General features: G+C 45.3%; 1 protein-coding gene across 10 annotated transcripts in view; it reads right to left on the reverse strand.

The window, feature by feature from the left end:
* Nucleotides 1-18,016, reverse strand: part of syne1a (spectrin repeat containing, nuclear envelope 1a) — a 139,952-nt gene that overhangs the window by 11,028 nt on the left and 110,908 nt on the right. For all 10 annotated transcript variants that reach the window (XM_061811975.1, XM_061811982.1, XM_061811974.1 and 7 more), the window contains 29 exons: nt 17,328-17,447; nt 17,049-17,249; nt 16,745-16,918; nt 16,526-16,657; nt 16,126-16,322; nt 15,639-15,771; nt 14,684-14,866; nt 14,459-14,608; nt 14,099-14,275; nt 13,867-14,022; nt 13,492-13,647; nt 13,251-13,421; nt 12,357-12,490; nt 12,068-12,272; nt 11,121-11,303; nt 10,882-11,028; nt 10,654-10,808; nt 10,428-10,575; nt 10,184-10,278; nt 9,706-9,943; nt 8,509-8,703; nt 7,918-8,043; nt 7,204-7,359; nt 6,560-6,718; nt 6,323-6,489; nt 2,986-3,148; nt 2,217-2,404; nt 1,979-2,129; nt 64-246 (listed from right to left, as the gene is read on the reverse strand). In XM_061811975.1, the coding sequence (XP_061667959.1) occupies nt 64-246; nt 1,979-2,129; nt 2,217-2,404; nt 2,986-3,148; nt 6,323-6,489; nt 6,560-6,718; nt 7,204-7,359; nt 7,918-8,043; nt 8,509-8,703; nt 9,706-9,943; nt 10,184-10,278; nt 10,428-10,575; nt 10,654-10,808; nt 10,882-11,028; nt 11,121-11,303; nt 12,068-12,272; nt 12,357-12,490; nt 13,251-13,421; nt 13,492-13,647; nt 13,867-14,022; nt 14,099-14,275; nt 14,459-14,608; nt 14,684-14,866; nt 15,639-15,771; nt 16,126-16,322; nt 16,526-16,657; nt 16,745-16,918; nt 17,049-17,249; nt 17,328-17,447 (4,743 nt within the window). The remainder of the gene's footprint in view (nt 1-63; nt 247-1,978; nt 2,130-2,216; nt 2,405-2,985; nt 3,149-6,322; nt 6,490-6,559; nt 6,719-7,203; nt 7,360-7,917; nt 8,044-8,508; nt 8,704-9,705; nt 9,944-10,183; nt 10,279-10,427; nt 10,576-10,653; nt 10,809-10,881; nt 11,029-11,120; nt 11,304-12,067; nt 12,273-12,356; nt 12,491-13,250; nt 13,422-13,491; nt 13,648-13,866; nt 14,023-14,098; nt 14,276-14,458; nt 14,609-14,683; nt 14,867-15,638; nt 15,772-16,125; nt 16,323-16,525; nt 16,658-16,744; nt 16,919-17,048; nt 17,250-17,327; nt 17,448-18,016) is intronic.

Raw genomic sequence — 18,016 nt, forward strand, 5'->3', positions numbered from 1 at the left:
CGGACGTGAAAAAAATATTTGGCTCAGGACGTGCGTATTGGATTTTAGTTGTGCAGCCGTTACCTTGAGACGCCGCAGGATGGCGGCCACCCTCTTCTGCAGGTTGTCCCACCTCCTGTTCCCATCATGCACCATTTCCTTGAGACGGCAGGACACGTCGGTGCGGTTCTCGCGGGCCAGGCGGCGGTACTGCTTGTTGATCAGCTCCAGCTGGGTCAGGCACTCCTGCACTTGCCGCTGGAAAGCCTGAGGAAAAAAAAAAAGTCGAGGTCTAGCATTTTGTATTTAATTCTTATATTAAATATATTATTATATGTGTGCATAAAAAAGGGGAAAGATTTTGTGCTGGGGAGCCAAAGCTCAGGAACAAACATGACAGATGGCAGCAGGCCAAGTAAGACAGTTGGCACGAGTACGCACGTGCAATGTGAGGGACAGCAGCAGCTGAACAGACCGGCTCAGACGAGTTTATGAAACATGACCCTGTAATGTTTCCTTTATCCTGAAGCGGCTGCACAATGTTTTACTAATGTGCAGAAAAGTCTGACTTGATGAAACACCAAAGTACAAAGTTGGTTAGTCTGCGTGTGAGCGACGGGGCGTGTGTTGTGGCCTACAGCCGCTCCTTGGAACTTTTCTAATTTTTGTACTTGTGTGGCTCTCCGTGCCTACATGCAAGTTAATTACAGTGGCTTAAATGCTCCATTTGCTTTTCACTTATTTAACATGAACAGTGGCGTATCTGAAGGTTGCTCGCAACGTAGATTTTGGCTCACAATACGAAGTAGTATAATTCAAGGGAACACTATAGAGCTCGTGCATGGGAGGTCACCATTTTCACGGCGCCACATTGCCGGTCTAAAACAGCTGCTTGACAGTGCGAACTGTGAACCGGAGCAGAATATTCACAATGCCCGAGACTTGTTGTGCTGTTGGCCGTTACAACAGATGAGACATATTCAAAGAGATCATTCTGTGGAATACCAGCTGAAAAGATTTGATGGATTTCAGCAATTAAACGTGATGAATGGTGCCCAACCAAATACACACGACTGTGTAGCGATTGCTTCATTTCAGGTAGAAATTATTCTTAAAAAAAGTCGTCTCCAACATACACGGAAGTCACGTTGGTCACACGGAAGTTTACATAAGTTAACGTGTGGGCGCAACACACGTCCGTGAAAGGGGGCTGAAGCCTATCCTAGCGGTTTATTTTCTTTTTTTAAAATATGCATTGGATTCATTTGAGAACAATCCATATTAAAAAAAAAAAAAAAAAAAGTCTATCATGGAGAGGTTTACCGAAGTTTAATGTGTGGCCGCAACGCACTTCCGTGTACGCAGGAGCCGACTCACTGTCTTTTTTTTGTTTTTCAATCAAAGTTAATGAATGCGAGTTTGGGTAAAACCAGGGGTCATTTATTTTAATATTGGTATTTGTATTGAAAAAATCTGAGTGGCTCTATCACTATGTGGGATTTATGCTGATTGAGAACAGATCCTGCAACGAAGTATTTGTATGCGTCCAGACTTTTCTACGCTTTCCAACTCTTCCGTGTAAATCTCGACGACTTACTCACTAGATCCATGTGTAGATCCAGTTGTCCAAGACAAGTGGAAGTGGGTTAACGGTGCAATTTCTTATCGACAAAAACATCGACTTTGGCATTAAATATGGGTCCTCTATGCCAAGTGTCTCTCATTTTTCCATGTACCTCCTTTGATTATCACCTTCTAAATGTTTAACGGTATCGGACAAAACTCTGGCCATCGTGCTATAAGACGTATTTTCGAGTCCTTTCCAATTGATTTAGCATTGAACAATGGTTTGTCTGACTGACACTTCCGGCCAGCGACGTGATTTGATGACGTAGGTGCACGAGCTCTATACTTGTCCTCCTTCCAACTTGACTCCCTGACCTGAGATGTTTGGAACAGACCATTTACACCTTTTGCAAAATCACGCCACTGAACCCACCTCAAATTTCTTGAGTTCCTCTTTGGCCACAGTGTAGATGACTCCTGAAGAGTTAGGCATCGCCGCTGTTCTCTCAGAAGACTTTAACCACTCCTCAAAGCGGGAGTAATCATCCAAAAACTTCTGCCATAACCTCCAGGTCTCCTCAATCCTGCACAGAAAAAGCCGAGGATTGCACTGATTAGCTTTAGCGACGACAGGATCGCTATTCCTGCGCCGGCGCATTCCAGACACCAACTTGAGCCTCCTCTCCATCGATATGGCGCAGATGTTCCTCCAGCGTCGATCCAGGCCCCTGGTGGCCTGCTGGATGGAGTCGCACTCACTCTCAGTGGAGCAGGCGTCGCAGTCGTGCAGCAGCACCTCGCACAGGTTCAAGACGGACGCCACGCCCGTGCTGTGCTTCTCAATATCTTTCTGCAGCGCCTAAAAAAAAAAAAAAAGGATGCATTGTTAAGAAAACAAGTTCAGTTTTTGTATCCTCATATGCTTCAGTCGTTACTTCCTTTCCACCAAGTCATTGTAGCACTTACAAGAATTTAGTAGGATTTAGCAAATAGGATTTAGAGGTGCAATTAGGGAAAAAAACAAAACAACACTTGTTTTTCTTGAGTAGAAAATGGGGAAAAATACACCAACCAGTAACACAGGTTGTATGCACCATATGAAAACATTTTTAATAATTACACCGTTAGCAAACTTTAAAGTGCATACATCTGAATCTCATCTAGCTTTCCACCAGAAAGGCCAAATAATTTTGAAACTTATATTTAGGTTAACTACTAAGACTTGTGGAACACCTCTAAGCTTTCTACTGTAATGGAAGTAATTTGGACATTCATGTAGAGGAAACTGTAAAAATCTGTGGACTGATTTTTGAGCCTTGTGGAATGCCACCAGTCTTTTTTTTTTTTTTTTAAATTGTAATGGTAAAAGAAGTTGTGACATTTATCTAGGGTATATAATGTTCTTGCAATGTGTTTGCTACTTGTCAAGGGAAATCTTGCCTGCTGCTGGTTGAGCTTCCTGTGGACCTCCTGCTCGTCGCACGTGTCGTAGACGATGGGCCTGGATAGTTCGGTCTCGATGTGAGCCAGCCACAAGCGCAGGCTGCTCATGTTTTTCTCCAGCTGTTGCACGGCCACAAGGGTCTCCCGCAACTTCTTCACCCTGATGGAAGGAAACAAGGCAGGAAAGGATAAGGCCTACAGCAATTGGGGATAGAGTACATAAATTTGAGAGTATTTTACTCGAAGGAAATTAAAGTACCCAGAAAACTCGTCCATTTTCTACAGCAGAATAAAAATCAGGGCACATACAAGAACAAGGAACCAAACATGCAAGTTTTGGAAATGTGGGAGGAGGCGGGGGTACCTGGAGAAAACTCATGCAATGACAGGGAGAAACTGAAAGCAACACAGAGGAAGGCCCGAGGTGTGATTTGAACCCAAAACCTCTCATCTGTGAGTGTAATTGTAATAAAATTGTAATAACATTGCCCATTACCAAAATCCGGAATTGAGGTGATTTATCAAGGCTGCAAGAAGTACTTTTCCGGATATCCTGGAACCTCTAGGAGGTGTTTGCAACACTGAACATATCTGAATGGCCCTTCACTACTAAGAACTACATTTTGGGTCTAAATACTACAATAGTTAGTTTAAAATTAGATTCTTGAACACATTTATCCAGATTCTAGGCCAAATTTAAGGGACGGTCCCTCACATAACTACAAAGTTTCAAAGAAATATTAACTTTTCTGGCATTAAACCCTACGAGTCCCCGACAACCTGTTCTGGGTGTACTCAGCCTCCTGCCCAAAGATAGCTGGGATCGGCTCCAGCGCTCCCCTGACCCTAGTGAGGATAAGTGGCATGGAAAAATCGATGGATGGCATCAAACCATGGGAGAAAACTTAAGAGGAAAAACCCACACAAGAATGATGAGAAGATGCAAACTCCACACAGGAAGTCCAAAACAGAGATCTTGAACATGGGCCTTGAACCAAACATTGAACAAACCATTAGTCTACCATATTTGTAAGTCTGAAACATATTCCATATTCCCCATAATAAACCCCTCGGGGGGGCACCGCAAATCACAATGCGAACAGCTATCAACCCACCGCGAACATTCGACACCTCACCTCAAAAAAAAAAAAAAGCAATGCGACCTGACCTCTCTCTCTCTCCCAAACCTACTTGATAAGCAGAAAGGTGGTGGTGACATTAAATATGTCACCCAAAACAGTCACTTGCCACTCAGCGCTTGTGTTCCCCAGCTAAAACTTTACGCAACAACTACTGACCTGTGTAGTATTTCTTTTTCCACGCTGGCTCGTGACTAATATATAATCCAGTCTGTGGACAAAATAGTGAAAACTCAAATGCCGCACACTCCTTGCCATGTGCATGTTCCAGAAACACACTAACACCCTTCCAGTAGACTGTAATGCAACCTTGCCAAACTTATAGAAACCCAATACTTGTACAATAGGAGTCATCATTTAACCCCGATTCAAGTCCACTTCAGCTCCGAGCGCAGACTGCCTGGACAAAACCAACAGCAAAAGACTGCAGACGAGTTTTGCGGCGACTGTCCTGCCTGTTGACATCGCAGTCGCAGTGCGGCAAGTCTTCCCCCGGGCTGTCTGCCATCTTAGTCGGCCCAAAGTCCAAAACCATGGGGGTGCAATATTCCCAGAGACGCCGTTTAGCATGGGAGCGTTACTCCTCGTCTGAGCGCGAGCCACGTCTCCGTGCGTGTGGACTTTCTCCCACGGAGGCTGGGTTGGGTGGGGGCAGCTGGTGTTGTGTAGTGAGGTGGGACAAGTGTGACTTATCAACTGTTGTGCTTCAAGGTTAAAAAAAAAAAAAAAAAAAAAAAAAAAAAGAAGCGTGTATTGAGAGGGCGGTGGTTAGAGTGACAAGTACTGCTGTTTCTAAATGTGGACTTACAGTCAGAGGCATGTGCTAAAGAGGCTGACGGAATAGTCCGCAGCAAACACACAGAGGGGGAAAAAAGGCTGCAAGTCGCAGAATGACGGCGACGCAAAGTACGGAAAATGGCTGCGCAAAATGCACTGGAAAAAGTACAGCAATTGCTTGAAAGTTAATCTCCCGGCGATGCGTCACTTCAGTCAAGCGGACCGCGGCGAGAGCGCAGCTGTCTGCATCAGGTCAGAGTGTCCTCCCCCCCTGCGCGGCTCCAGAGGACAACAGCCGGATGGGTGGCGGTGGTGGAAAACGGGGACGGAATTCACACTCATCACGACACGTGTCTGAATCTTAGCTCTACGGGCGGAAGAGTCCCAAATGATATACATTTGCGACTCGGTGGTCGGAGTCCATTCAAAGCCTTTGTCTCGCTTGGCGAAATGAACGACAATTCATGCAGAGGCTGGTCCATCTGAAGTGGTACGAAGTGGATCAACAACAAAGCTTCTTAGTAGTGCCTTGAGGAGGCGGGGCTTAAAAAAAACACAATACGACAACCCAACTGGTTGTCAGCCAATCGCAGGGCGCATAGAAACGAACGAGCATTCGCACTCACAATCACACCTCGGGGCAATTTAGAGTCTCCGAGGAATGCATCCCGGGATTTGAACCCCCGGTCCTCAGAACTGTGAAGCCGACGTTCTACGGCTGCACCACGAATGGGGTGCTTGCCCCTCAAATTAATTATTATTTCCAGTTCAAGGCTATAGTAAATCTGTCAATTTCTCATATGAAACTAATATTTATAGCAAGTTTTTAATGTACTATTATTTACATTTTTTTGTTCAACAAAAGCATGATGTCTGTAGTCCAAGACCGCCCTGCAACTGAGTTTCTGACAAGTCTACTCGGACAGGCCATGCATGGAGTGATGCTACGATTCCCAAAATATGCTACTGCAATTATAATTTTTTAAAAGTATACACAGTATAGTCATAATTATGCACTATATAGTATATACTGTACATGTAAAATTATGTTTGCATTTTAGCCTACAATAATGTTTCTGTGATGAATTTCTTAATATTTATATATTCCATAATTATAAAAATGCTATTTTCTTTTTTTTGCTACTTTTTGTTTTGTAGGCTGATCATAGTTACATATTTCAGTAATACTTTAAAGTGAGTTAAATTAATCGGTTATTTCTTTAAATAATGGTATAGTGTAATTACATTTTTATTACTATACGAACATTTTGATAATCCTAACATTTTCATTTTTGACAATCAAACCTAGTCTACATTTTCATTTTCGTCATTTGTAAGCAGTTTTGTTATTGTTGTCTTTTTCCGCCATAAAATGAAAGGTTCCACCAAACTGAGCTTCCGGTACGGCCTCCACGTACCTGGCCGCGATGAGGTCGAGGAGGTGTGTCCAGCGCTCGCTGACTTTATTGAGTTTGTGCTGTATGTCGGCCGCTTTGCTTTCCTGGCTGGACCGGGCCAAGCGCTGTCCCATGAGCTGCAGCTGCTGCTTGTTCTCCTCAGCCACGCCGATCTCTTCCTGGTAGTCCTGGTGGCGAGTCAACAGCACGTTAAGCACGGCAGAAGGGGCGCCTTTGTTCGGGAGCCGGCGGGTTCACCTTGCGCAGCTTCTCGATCATCTCCTCGATGCTGATGTCTCCATTTTGAGAGACTTTGTTCTCCATCTGCGTCAGCCACTCGCAAAGCTCCTTGTTCTTCTCGTTGAACACGGCCCACTCGTTCAATTTCTCGCTTACTTGCTGCCTGCGCAGGGAGAGCTGACAACGCAGGCGGAGAAAGGCGATGAGACGCATTCAATGCACGACGGGAGTCGAAAGGTTTTGAATTGTATCACGGCGTATCCCCCTAGTTACTGTAGTTTACATTTAAATGTACCATTCATGTGGAAATTCATCAATTTCAACCAGTTTTTTCAATTGAATTAAGAATAAAAATATATATTTTTTCATTTAAGCTTTTTTTTAATTAAGCCAAGAAAACCTCATTGTAAATTTTTTCTTTTTTATAAGTGTACTGGTCAAATAAAATTGTTTTAAAAAATATATAATCAATTTAACTTAGCATACTTATTACTTATTTATATCGATCAAGAATATATGCTATTTTTATTATTTTAACTACTGGTCTCATTCAATTTAAAAACCCAGATTAAACTTAATTGTTTTAAATAATCAGTGCAATTAATATTTAAAAAAACAAGCTAAATTTAAAAAAACAGAACATTCCTTGGAGATGATTATACCTGGTGGCAGACTTCCTCCCACTGGCGCTGGAGAAGCTGGAGGCGCTCTTGGAGCAGCGTGACGTCATTGCTACCGATCACGCCCACCAAGGCGTCCCTCAGGAGGAACAAGGAAGTGAGGTCATCGCTCCAGCCCTCCACGCTGTTCTCCAGCTCCTGTGCGCACATGACACGACGGCGATGAAAAAGCGTGCATTCACCTCACTAAAGTTTCTGGTCCAAATCCGGCAAGGATTCACTCGGCTGATATTAGAATTCAGGCGTGACAGAGAAGTGGTAAAACGCACGATAATAACGCACGATAATATCCAAGCCAAGGCCGAACGGAAGCATCATCACCTTGCATTGCCTCCTCTTCCTTCCGTCACTGTGATGGTGACCGTCTCATTTTCATACACATTGCAGATATGTATGCATCCATATTCCCCCAACTCGCTTGCTGCGCATGTACTCCCTTCCCCCGCCCCCTTGGGCTCTTTTTCATCCCACCCCCTCTTCCTCTCTTCGTCTCCCTCCTCCTCCACCCGCTCACAGGCCCAGAGGATGCGTGATGCATGAAACATGAACACGCATCCTGGATTTGCCGCTTGCAACAGTTAAAAAATGTGATATGCTGTGTCTGCTACATCAAAACACGCAATAACGTCCTTGTTATTGAAAAAAAAAGCTTCGCCGTGTGAGTATTATTAAAAATAGGATATAGATCATGTTCACCTTGCATCTCATCTGCTCGGCGTGCAGCTCGTCTTGATGGTCCGGCAGCGGCGTCGACAGCTTCCTCTTGAACGCTCGGAGTTTCTCCAGCGAGGCGTCGATGCCTCTCTCGCATCGCTCCCAATTCTACGCGCCAAACGTTTGATGGAAAAAGGCAAAGATGAGGGCGCGGAACCGTCGCAGCGCGCAGGGAACGCTCCGCTCCGATGGGCACCGGCTATTTTTAGCTCGCGGATAGGGGGGGGGACGCGAGAGTGAAACGCAATCATATTTGGCAAGGAATGTCCCAGCAAAGTAGAAGACGTGACCTCGGTTCATACTTCTCTGACTAACTGGAGGATTCTGTTGATTGCGCTTGTTATGACTTTTTCTGATTACAATTGTTTTCCATCTAACTTTTATTTCGTAGTTATTAAAACCAAAACAGTGGATCAGAGTTGCATTTTTTATGACGTTTTCTTGGTTATATATTTTCAAATGTGTTATCCGTCTAAAAGTTTGACTTTACCTTGACACGGAATCAAAACGACACGTAACCAAATCCGAAGTTACAAAAAACAAAAAACATTTGGTCGTCCACGACTTCCTGACCTTGAGCAGAGTGTGCAGCTCCTTCCTCCGCTGATCCAGGCGGTGGTGGGCGTGCCTCCACCTCTCCTGAATCTCCATCAGCTCCGTCTGCAGCGCCGACTCGGCCCGGGCGTCGGCCGACAGCAGCAAGCTCCTGCCGGCCTCCACCGTCACGATGTAGCTTCCCTGCTGCCTCTGGAGGACGCGCTCGCGCAGCTGAAGGAGCCGGGATAGGGAAAGCGGACCGAGGGGGTAGAGGTTAACTAAGGGAGTCTACGGTTGGTTCGGGGAGGGGGCGGGGGTTCGGGGGTGCCTGGTTAGACTTAAACAAGACACTGACTTACAGCCTTTAAATGTCACGTCGGAAGCATGACAGTAGAGTACTTTTATCTTATTATCATTTAAGAGCATCGTCACACTCAGCCTTACGCCCATCACTTCATATTTTACTGTAAATTTCTCACCTTTGTGGATTACGGCGCCAAACGACACACTCCCCTATGAAACACCAAATATGTTTTCCAAAAGTGCAACAGTCTAGAGTGTTTTGTTCTTATTAAAAACACAACGATTGTTGGTGCTTTTTAGGTAGCTGGAACGGGTTGGTGACATTGGCATTCATTTTAAAGATGATTTGAAGTACAAATATAAACGACTTGCCAGCACGGTGGTTCAGCTGGTAAGTTCTGAGGAGCCGGGTTTGATCCCGGACCCGCCTGTGTGGCATTTGCATGTTCTCCCCGTGCCTGCGTGGGTTTCCTCCCACATCCCAAAAACATGCAACATTAATCGGACACTCTAAATTGCCCATAGGTGTGATTGTGAGTGCGGTTGTTTGTCTGGATGTGCCCTGTGATTGGCTGGCAACCGGTTCAGGGTGTACACCGCCTCCTGCCCGTTGACGGCTGGGACAGGCGCCAGCACCCCCCGCGACCCTCGTGAGGATAAGCGGCAAAGAAAATGGATGGATGGATATAAACGATTGTATTAATTTCTGTGATGCAAGGCGGCAGTTTCACCACCAATTGTGATTAATTAACCAATTTCCAGGGCCCACCTATTCCATCCCAAAGATGGCGTTGTGTACTGAATTTAAACCCAAAACAGAACGTTCACACTAGCCAACCGCACTGGACTTGAATTTGGCTTGGAACCCGCTTCGAATGACTCAGAATGTAAGTACGCTCTTGTGAAAACCTCCATGTTACCATTGCGTACTTGTATTTGATCCAGCAGGTTCCTGGCCTGCTGCAGGGCGACCGGTTCCCCTCCGGGGTGATGCGCGTCCAGCTCGCGCGACACGTCCTGGAGCCAGCGCAGCAACTTGTCCGACATCTCGTGGTAGCCGTGCCACTGGTGCAGCAGACTGTCGATGATGCCCCTGCGCTGCTGGGCGCGCCTCACCACGCCCTGCCATTGGTTGGCCAGCAGAGCCAACTTCACACTGAAGTCATCTCTGCCGAAGGATAAACATCATGTGGTACATATTACCATTATTATTATTATGAAAATAATTATTTTCAATTCATTCTGGTCATGAAAGCGTACACACAGTAACACACACGAATAGGCATACATAGATTAAAATTAAACTAAAATGAGTTATTATAAGGGTGGTATATAAATCCAAGCTATTACCACGACAATTTCAGATTTGAGGACACACGATTTCATAAAAGTTGTGTGTCTATTTTACCCATCATCCACTTGGCCTTGGTCCAGCATACTGTGACCATCGCTGACAATGGAGTAAAGAATTTGCTGTCGGCTGAACATCTCTGCTTGGAACAACTGCAAACAAAACACACGTACACAGTGTATACAATGAAATTGTATCCTTCCTTCCCGCTTTCCTCCTTTTCTTAAAGAAGTTCCTTTACAACGAAATAACCCCATTTTTTAAATGAAGTGAACAAATAAAAATACAGAGCCTCTCGGACCTCGTGCTCTCGCTGCTGCTCCAGCAGACTCTGGTAGTTGCCCGAAATCTCGACGGCCAGTTTTTGCTCTGCCTGAGACAGGAAATCCATCCAGGCTTCGCACTTCTGGAGGAAAGTCTGGTGCAGGAGCAGCCCTGCCTGCAGTTTACTGGAGTCACAATTGTGTTATTAGTCTTCGGAGTAGACGGCGAATGGACAGGAGATGTGCACCGGCAAAGCGGCGTACCTGAACCTCTCGCTGAGGAGAGCCGAGTGAGACGCCCACGCCCTGTTCAGACACTGCAGACGCTTCAAGTCTCCGTCGCTGAGCGGCAATCTGTACATGAGCACGTTGACGCGCTCCAAGTCTGGAGACAGACTGCTGAGCTTGGACAGGGGAGCCTGACAACAAACACGCAAGCTCACTCGAAGGCCCAGTGAGGATAAGCGCAATGGAAAACGGACTTTGCCGTACCTTCAGTTTGTCCATACGTGTTTGAATGTCACTAAGCGCTGGTGAGCCTAGCTGCTCCGATTCCTTCAACACTTGCGAGGCCTCGGCGTCCGTTTCAACGAGGGCGTCCAACTGGTCCCTGAACCCCCCGCAGGCCCGACTTCCACACTGGTCAGTGATAAACAACCATCAAGGACCAGAGATAGACGGACATTTAAGCGGGCTTCTTTCCGAAGATGCCCCGTGTCCTTGCTACGTACCTGCAGCGCCTCCTGCTGCCTGTGGAGCGAGTGTGGCAGCGCCAGCAAGCGATGCATCAGCGACATGTGGTCCGACTGCAGGGCTGCATACGAGTAGGCGTCCACTCGCCTCCTCAGCTGCTCTCCCAGCATTTGCAGCTGCTGCAGGGAATGCTGCGCGGATTCCTGCTCACGAAGACACTCCTGCAATCATTGGAAGTCACATCAAATGTCCTTTTAGGGTTAAACAACAACACAGTACTGTCACGATTATATTCTGTTAATTTAACTCAAAGTTTCATTATAGTTACGATAAAATGGGATTTTGGTCATTTAGGATTAGTCATTTTTCGTAAAAGTAGCCAAACAACAGAAAACAGATCATTTTGAAATGCCCAAACTCAATTAAATTTTCATTTCATACATTTTTTGTTTATAAGTAGTAAGTGAACCCATGCTATTAGCCCTGACCCGAATTGTGAAAATCCACATAAAATCGAGGCCCTCTCAAAAGGAGTTCCACATGCACAAGACGGCGGAAACTCGCTTATAATGAAGAAGACAATAAAGCACCGACATAATCCTGAACCCAAGGTCCATAAGTGATTGTATTCTGTAATTACGCAGCACATGCAAAGCGATTTCACAAGAAGCTCATCTTAGACAGGCTGAGGAACAATTCCTGCATTTAATGGTCTGGAAAGAGTATTAAAGCGAGCATTCCAGGAGAAATCTCCCAGCAAGCACCCACAAGCCCCAGCAGGACACCGGTTGACCCCTGTTGAGTAAATCAGGGGCCCGTCTCGCCGCTCTCAAACGGCTTTTGTCGGACTGGACTGTAACTCCGCAGTTAAGTACACTAAGAAGGAAAGGGTATAATTTCGTATTCTGGATTGGGAGCTTGTAATAAATCGACAAGAGTGACAAACGTCGGTTTTGTCTGGATTCCTAGTACCCTGTGTACTCACATCGCAGTCCGTCATCCAGGCGCTGGTCTCCTCTTCTGTGATGTCCCTGTCGGTGGCGCTCTTGAGCAGGCGGTCGGCGCGCCCCTCCTGCCTCTCCACTGCTTTCACGCAAGTGGCGGATAATTCTTTGTACTGCTGCCACAGCCCCAGCAAAGTTTTACTGTTCCTAAGCTGCTCTGAAATCTGCTCCAGTAGATCGTTCCACCTGAGAAAATATCATGTCAACATTTGGGCTTTCTGGAGAAATTTCTTCTATTCAACGCGAGGGGATTTTTATTTTTGGTTTTACCTCACGTTGACGTCCCGCAGGGCCCTGTTCAGCGTTTCCGCCACGCACGGGTGGCACTCGGTGAGGAGCTGCTGGGTGACGGAGCCAAACTTGAGTAAACTTGTCTCCTGCTTTTCCATCTCCTCTTGGAGGTTCTGGGTGAAAACACAAAAACAAATCTTGTTAAGCCTCAAGAAATCCTGGGGACATTTTCAGGCACTCGCTAAGCGATATGTTTAAAATTGTGAACTTGTTGTCTCTGTAGAGTAACTTGAACTAGCCTAAAATGGTGAAGTTTACAACAACAAAAAAAAAACATTTGTGGGGGGAAAAAAACCCAATTTTGTACCCAATATTTATTCAGACAATCAACCATTTTTTTAAGATTAAGATTTGGTGTACTGGCCTTAAATATGAACATATGAAATTTGTTCAATATAATTTTAACAGTTGTCCAGTATATGGTGCAATTTTTCCTCATCCAAAGCACGCAGCAAAGATTTCACAACTTTTTCCACTTCTTTTGCAAGTATGCCTTGCTACTAAAATGATACAACAAGTGGGTTAAAATCCCCAAAATATAATTCATATTCGATATTTATATATGCAGTATTTCATTATCCTCTGGACAACTTCCCAAAATATCTCAAATCCATGTCCAATACACGGCACTTTATCAGCAATGAAATGTTGAAATTCCTGAAATGTAATTTGTATTTGATCAGTATTATTTCAGTACTATTTCTTATGGTGCTACCCCCCCCCCCCATTCAAAGCTTGAAGCAAAATTTCACACCTTTCGCTGTCTGCTGCAAAAGTGCCTTCCTACTTTCTCATAATTTAGCGTGTGCTATTTCCTGAAATATACGAGACTGGTCACGATAATATGCGCTCCAGTTTGTGCCGCACATTCACCTCCAGAGTCTCCACCTGCTGCTGCACGGCCTCCAAGGAGCCACTGATGAGGTGCAGCCGGGACACGCAGTACCTGCCCTCCATCAGGTAGCCATCGATCTCCTGCGCCGCACGTCTGTATAAGGTCCATTGTTCCAGCACTGAGCGGAGGCTCACCTTCATCTGACTTATCTGCGATTGCAACACTCGATTACAGCCCACAAAGACAACAAGTCAGTGACCGGTTGAAGTCGGAACTGACCATGTGGTTTAATTGAGCCCAGGATTGGTTGAGTCCTTTGAGGGTCTCCTTGACAACAGCGCAAGCTTCTCCTTTTTTATCCTGGATGAGAGCGTTTCCTCGTTCCTCGGCCTTCTCTAGATCCTTCACTTTCTCCTTCACGAGTTCCTCCAACTCCTAGAAGAACAACAACGGAAATACAGCTGCAGTTCTGACATAAACATGCATTGAAATCCTCCATTCACCATGACGGGACAGAGGAAGGGGGGAAAAAGCGTAGCTACTATTTGGAAATTATGGTAAATAAGTTTCCAACAACCGAACCAATACTAGTGAACAATCAATCAATTTATTGTACTTTTGTACTAGGTGGCGAGAACACACAAAGCGACAAACCTGACAATCTTTTAGCGCATTCTGCACTGATGCAACATCCTCTATCCTGTGTCTCTTCTTCAGTTTCTCCTCATGGAGCGTCAGCCACGTTTTCAAGGCCTGGACTCCGTTCTCGTGGTCTAGCCAACTTTCCAGAAGTCCTTCTAAATGCTGAATCTGGGAGGTGGGACACAAAAAGGCAGTTCAGTGCCACGTCAGTGCATCTGATAGACTAGGATAATAGACGACTTACTTTTTCCGTGATGAGTCCTTGGAGGATCTGCCATCGTCTGTTCATAGCCCCAAGGCTCTCCGCAAAGTCGGTTTTATCGCTTCGCTTTCCCTCTACGTCCTGACTGCTAATCTGCAGCACCGACTGGCTGACAAAGTCCACAGTCAGCTGTTTGCATGTCAGGTCAATTCGGAACCCCTGTGAAGAGAAGAGGGGATTATGTAAAAAAAAAAAAAAAAAATTTCAAACAGAAGTGTTTCAGCCAGTGGGGTGTGCGGCATACGTTTTGTGCAAACGACCGGAGGACCAATCATCACGGCACCGCCTCTTTTTCAATTTGAACCACAAACTGCGAGTAACTCAAAATGTTTTCCTTATTACCTTGTACTTTTGCAAGAAGTTCTGGACCACCTCTGAGCCCACAGCTCCAGCGATCTTGTCCTGGTCTTCGTTTATGATGTTCTCCATAAGCGCGATCCAGCTGATGAGCTCGGCGATGGCGTGCCGCGACGGCAACTTCTCCATCTGAAGCTACGAGACAAAAAATGACAAATGGTTGCGTAAGCGTGAGAAGCTTAAGAAGGAGCGTCATTTTCTGCCGCAGACCTGATGGAGCTTCTCTTGGACGATGGGAATGCGGGTGAGCAGCCCGGCCCACTGAGAGTCCACGTGGCCCAGGGCTGTTCTCAGACCGGCCGTGTCTACCCGCTTCAGTCGCAGCAGCTGGTTGCCCGTGCTCAGAACAGAAGAACGCAACGATGACTTGGCATCCACCTCCTTGGAAAACTCCTGCAAGAAGCCCAAGTGACTCTCAGTGGTATGCAGTGGACAGTTAGTGTGCTGACTTTTGCTCTTCTTAACCCAACATGCGCCTTGCGTCTGTGGGTGTCTTTTCCTTTCTTATGAAAATAAAATGAATAGCAAAGCAGATCTAGTCTAAAGCTGACTGGGAGCTAGTGTAGGGAGTATAGAATTGGTGTACTCTGCTCTGACCTCTTTCTTGTAGTCAGAAGCCAAGTTCAGAATGAGCTGCAGTTGTTTAATGCTCTCTTGGGAGCGTCCAATTAGAAGACCCTTACAGTAGTCAAGTCTACTTGAGATCAAACCATAACATGGATAAGCTCCACCTGGTCTGCTTGGCACATGCAAGCCTTCACTCTGGATATGTTCTTCGGGTGGGAGAACGCTGTTTTAGTTTTTAGATTTGATATGAATGTCAGGTCAGAACCTAACAATACACCATTGTTTCGGATTTTGGCCTTTGCTTTTTCAAGAGTCTCGACTAATAGTAATCCTCTTTAATTTACTGGTAAAAACAATGATTTCAGTTTTGTTGTGGTTTGATTAAAAGAGGGAATAAAAAAAGACAAGGAAGGAAAGAAGAGGGAAGATTTTTTTCCGAGAGAGGACTCCTTGGCCTTGGCTAAATCTCTGTCCTGTCAGTCATTTCTTTTTTTTTTTTTTTATAGAGTTGATCCTAGATTTCCAATAGGCCCGCGGGTACTGAAAAAAATTAAATAAAAATAATGAACAGCACACAAGGGTTTACCCCGGAACATACCAGGAAGGCACAGAGGTGATCCCTGACGGTCTCCAACTCCTGAGGCACAGTGACCGATTGCTTAGTCCAAAACTCAAGTCTGTCCAGAGCCAACTGTAACCATTGGTTCAATTCTGCTGACTCCCTTTGGTACCTAACACACAAAAAAAGATCAACCACAAAGAATAAATACCACAAAAGTCAGTCACGTGACTTCATTATTGTACTTAATCAGATTTTTCAGGGATCAGGTATACTTTTAGCCTAAAGCTATAAACTCCAGCAGTTCTGTTTCTACAGATCCAAGACTCTATACCTTCTTTCATACTTTAATTGTGTGCCGATTTAATTTCAGAACATGAACAGTTAACACTTCCCTCAGAGAAGAAGAAATTAATAGTAAAATCAAACTATTAGACAAGAACATGACACTAATGGGATTGGAAAACTGTGCATATAAGCACCTACCCCACAAAAATCAAACAGAAGATGTTTTCCTGAGATTTACCTGCTCCAGTGCTTGAGCGTGGAGTCGAAGCGGTGCAGCTCCTTATTGACTTTGGTCGTGGATGAGAGCCAGTGTTCTCCCAGCTGGGTCAGTTGGTTCTCCAAGTCCAAACAGCTGACGGACAGAAGTAGCCTCTTACCCTCCTCCAGGACTTGATACAGTTGGGGCTGATGCTCGGTCAGACTGGCCTTCAGACGCTAAAACCAAGGGGACGATGGGGAGGTCATGCATTCATATGTTAAAATCCATTTCTCCAATTGCCTCTATCCAGACAACCATCATGTGTTTCTTCCCTGTGGCCCCAATTCCCCTCACATCCATCCTTTCTTAGTGTAGTAAACGTGGTAAGTGTAAGGACCACGTGTCCCATACTTTTTTTTTCCCTTTCAAAAAGTCTGACCTGGTAGAGACTGATCCTCTCAAAGAGCCTCTCCTCGGTCTCCTCCACTAGGCCCACCGTGGGGATGCTGCACTCGACAGACTCTAGTTGTCTACACAGGGCTTGGTAGTCTTCCACAAGCCTGGTCCATGACTGAAAGAGAGACAAGCTCATCAAAATCTGCTTACTTTCTTTTTGTTGGTTAAACATCGAGCTTTTGGAGCCATTGCGTATTCTCACCTCCAGGATGCCCTCCAATTCCATCCCTCTCCTGTGGGCCTGTTTGAGGACACTGTCAGCTGAAGACATGGTCTCCTCGAGGACCTGGCTTTCCCGCGGCGCCACCAATCCAGACACCTTGCTGTAGAAGGTCTGAGTGAGGATCATGTGACATTCAAGACTCTGGAAAAACTCCTGAAGGGGAAAAGAGCAAACATCAACAAGATGCAGGTCAAACTGAGTCTGTTCTATAATAGGAGGCAATGCAGCATTCACATTATCAAGAGTCTTGTCACGTCGACGCTTGGAAAGAACAACATCTTACTTTGTGTTTGTCCAGTAACAATTGGACCTCAACGACGGAGGCGACGGTCATTTTCTGGTCTGCAGCCATCTTGTCCTGGGCCGTGTCCACCAGGTCTGTGAGGTCTCGGAGCGCCGCTTCGTACTGAGCCTTGAGGGACAGGGCTCTGTTGAGGCCGCCGCGTCTGGAGCCCACCATCAGCAGCAGCTCTTCGTATGCGTCCTGCATGACAAACGTCCAACATGTCACCAATCCCATGGGAGAATTGAAGGGATTCAGTTTTTTCTTTTATTCCTGAACCTGTAGTTTGAGGAGTTCCTGGTGGGTGAGGCGATCAGATTGTAGCCCTTCATCTTTGGTCTTCAGCTCTGTCACTCTCTGCTCTAAGTCCCTCAGACTGTCCTCCACTTCTGATAACGTCTGCAAGAGGTTCATTCATAGCAACATTATAAGGCAGGGGTGGGAAAAACATGGCTACCCGACCCCATTTGGCCCACTCTTTCCTTATATCCGGCCCGAGGAGCACATAATGTACTTTATTAAAACTCCAGTAATATTTAAAAAATGTTCATTATATTTATATTTTTTTGATTTTTCTTAATTTTTTTCATCAAATAATTAATATGGTATAATAGCCAATATCATACATATATTTCACATTTTTACGGATTAATTAAATCAGGGGGTTCGAACTCTTTTTTGTCACGGGCCACATTGTAGTTACAGTTTCCCTCAAGAGGGCACTTATGAATGCGAAACCATGAAAATCTTTCACATCATATTTACAAATGAAATTTATGAGCTAGTTTTGCTATCCCAAAACAAGGGGAATTGGTTTTTGAACTATTGCTATTGTGTGGGCACAGAATATTGCTTGCAATATCTCAATGTTATCAATTATGTGACAATTTGAAACTTTAGGTCAGATTTTTTTTTTTTTTTTTTTTTTTTAAATCATGGAAGTTGATACTCATAATTTGCCTTTGCGG

This window comes from Syngnathoides biaculeatus, chromosome 23 (assembly GCF_019802595.1).
Source record: "Syngnathoides biaculeatus isolate LvHL_M chromosome 23, ASM1980259v1, whole genome shotgun sequence".
In the NCBI taxonomy this organism is placed as follows: Eukaryota; Metazoa; Chordata; class Actinopteri; order Syngnathiformes; family Syngnathidae; genus Syngnathoides; species Syngnathoides biaculeatus.